Source organism: Arachis ipaensis, chromosome B08 (assembly GCF_000816755.2).
Source record: "Arachis ipaensis cultivar K30076 chromosome B08, Araip1.1, whole genome shotgun sequence".
Classification (NCBI taxonomy): domain Eukaryota; kingdom Viridiplantae; phylum Streptophyta; class Magnoliopsida; order Fabales; family Fabaceae; genus Arachis; species Arachis ipaensis.
In genome coordinates this window covers 21,955,102-21,958,070 of record NC_029792.2, presented here as the reverse complement: position 1 = coordinate 21,958,070, position 2,969 = coordinate 21,955,102, and the positions used below count along the sequence as shown (strand labels likewise).

Sequence of the window (2,969 nt, the reverse complement as noted above, 5' to 3'; positions counted from 1 at the left end):
AAAAAAAAAAAGAAAGAAAAATAGCAAGGAGTTGTGATGGAGGTAAATAGTCCGTGATATTAATTTGACAAAGTGGTTGTTTCAAATGTAAGAGACAATAATGGGCATTTGTTACTTGTAATAAGGTAATTAAATTGCAGGAGACGCGTACAGGGAACATAACATTATATTTATGTCATAGTGAGCTGCCAGCTCTGTGTGTGTAACTGTGTATCCCATGATGGCTAATACACATGCCTGCCGAATCTTTTATTGTGTCTAACTGTCTATATTCTCATTATCAATAATGTCTATTGAATTTATGAAGACATTATTAAGAAATGAAAGCGTAAAAAATATCTTAGTTGCATGCATAATGAGATTGAAATATATGTATAATGTATCAACTTTCAAATATATATGTCACCAAAAAAAGAAAAAACTATCAAATATATAACCGCCAGGGGCGTCAGCCGACCTCCGGGTTAAAAAGCGGCTATTTATATTTAAACCGTTAAAAGTTAAAAACAATTTTTTATATGCTAAAAACCGGTTTTAGCAAACCAGTTTAAACTGGTTTTTAAAATTAAAAGTAGTTTTATTTTTGTGAACTAGTTTAAACTAGTGCATTACATTATAAACTGGTTTAAAACCAGTTTGCTATGAGAGAAAGTAGTTTGGTTCAGTTTTTAAACCATTTAAAATGGTTTAGTGCAGTTTCAATTTGAACCATGATCACCCTTACTTTCTGGTAACATGTTTCTGCCTTATTGTTAATAATCTTCATTTTTCTGTTTAGGCCCAGTATAGATTCGATTTTAGTTGGTTTGTTGTTTCCTTGAATTTTCCCCAATTCCTCAATTTCAGTTGAACATGTACGGCAGAAAAGCTTGCGAGCTTGTCAAAGAATTTGCAAGCGTAGGTAAAGGCCAGCTCACACAGTACAATGTAATGCATGCAAATTTTTGTGATTAGTAGTTACTAGTAACTTCTCTTTTTGAGAAAGTTTGATTTAAGCATTTAGCAGTTTAGCTTGATAACTTTTTTCCAATGATGTTGTAGAGTGACCTCTTTGAACAAGTAGTTGCAGAATGCAGCCAGCATCACCTTGAGCTTCAATCTTTGATAAGGTATACACGATACCTAATCTCATAGTGTTTCCTTGAATGTGTTTGTGTGTATGTGTTTTGATTTGTGTTGCTTAAGCAGAAAAATGCAGGAAGAAGGTTTGGATGTCCAAACAGCTAGAAATGCTGACCACTATGGTGCCCTTATCCACCATCTCTCTTTAGTCCGCAATAAGCGCTGTCTAATGGCCTATGTGTAAGTATCGTCGCTATAACTTGCTCTTTATGGCAAATGTATTACTATTATTATGATATGTACTGAGATCTTGGAAATTGTCTCAATGCAGAAATAACCGAGCTGAGATTATAAGAAGCTTGTTGTGGAAGATTGGCAGTGTGCTTCCTAAAGAGATTGAGGAGAAGCTTTCTCACACAGAGGAAGAGTATTTCAACAAGTATTCTGGAGAATTGAAAAAATACATGTCAAAAATGGAGTTAGACCTGACAGTGGTAACCTCCCTTCTCTAGACTCTTGTACATGAGCATATGTGCATAATTGCATAAGTATGTAAACAACCATTCACGAAATTTCAGTTATACATGTGCATAATGGAGTGTTTTGAAGATATTCTACTGATAACTTGTCTGTCGTATAATAACTAAGGTAGAGAATTTTATAATTATAAAGAAGTTAGGGAAGCCTTGGACTTATATACTTGCATTATTACTGGTTTCAAGCAATTGTATGGAATGTATATATTAATCATCTAGATAGTTTGATTCACTTTGATGCATCTAAGCAATGCTAAACATCCATGCGGGAAACACTTTGTGAATCTGGATATTCTAACAATAGTTATGTTGCTATGAACAGACTGAATTCATATCAATTTTTTCCATAGAAAATTACAAGATTGGGTTATTTGAAGTCTTTGATCATTTGTTTGTAGTCTTGCCATTAGTTGAGTGCAGATTGAACTTGCTAGTTACTTTATTGTCATTGATGAAATTGCATTTGATAGGATATGGTGCCGCCAAAAGATCCTTACATCAAAGTAAGGGTCCTTGATGACATTGGAGATGGCATTGTGCTTAGCGATAAGACTGCCAATTTTGCTCGTCATTCGATCCACTTTCTGAAGCGAACTGATGCCGAACAATTCATTTCACGGGTTAAGTTGCCATCTAGCCTAAAAGTGATCGTAATAAAAGCCAAATTCCAAAATGCATGCTGATTTTTCTTTATTGTCATGTCTACAGGGTTTAATGGAGGAGCTCACAGGTTGATAGATGAGAAAATTGGTTTAAAGCCTTTTCAAATGTTTATCAATAATTTCACCAATGTTGCTTGAAAAGCTGATTATTTTGATGTTTGGCTTGTTTGTTCAATGACTTCTATTATGTGCACATATATAATGTAACATCAATATGCTAATATTCTATTCCCTGTTTGGGTGGATTACTTGCATTTACATTGGCCTTGTGTCAGATTTTCATTCATTCCAAACATTTTTACAGTAATCAAGCAAATATAACCCTTGTCTAACTTGAACTTGGAAGTTATTTCACTTATTTGGTTGAATGCAAGCTCAGATATTGTAATTTACTCCTAAAATCTATCTATTTATTTATAATATATTAAAACAGACCTAAAAGTAATTTTTTAATGTATTTTTAGTTTTCCAACTTTCTAATATTATGCTATGTGGGCATAAGTAGCTAATTGACACAATTTGCTTATTACATATCTAATTGAATTACTTTTTTAATTTTTTTGTTTCTAATTGAATTACTTTAAAATCTTTTATTTCTACTTCTCATGTGTTTTATTATTATAGCTTAGGATTTTTTTATTTTCTTTCTCACTTATGACATTTATTTTTTTTTTTAGGTTATTCTACAATTTTCATATTCTCTTACTCT

The 2,969-nt window shown here is 32.5% G+C and overlaps 1 protein-coding gene across 5 annotated transcripts in view; it reads left to right on the top strand.

Moving 5' to 3' along the window:
- The window catches only part of LOC107614162 (probable DNA replication complex GINS protein PSF1), a 3,958-nt gene extending 1,412 nt beyond the window's left edge, over positions 1-2,546 (top strand). For 3 of the 5 annotated variants that reach the window (XM_016316390.2, XM_016316391.2, XM_016316392.2), the window contains 6 exons: positions 847-927; positions 1,042-1,109; positions 1,189-1,302; positions 1,394-1,556; positions 2,069-2,218; positions 2,307-2,546. In XM_016316390.2, coding sequence (XP_016171876.1) covers positions 853-927; positions 1,042-1,109; positions 1,189-1,302; positions 1,394-1,556; positions 2,069-2,218; positions 2,307-2,333 — 597 coding nt within the window. In that variant the 5' untranslated portion in view covers positions 847-852 and the 3' untranslated portion in view covers positions 2,334-2,546. The remainder of the gene's footprint in view (positions 1-846; positions 928-1,041; positions 1,110-1,188; positions 1,303-1,393; positions 1,557-2,068; positions 2,219-2,306) is intronic. The other 2 variants (XM_021109116.1, XM_021109117.1) reach the window with 2 other exon arrangements.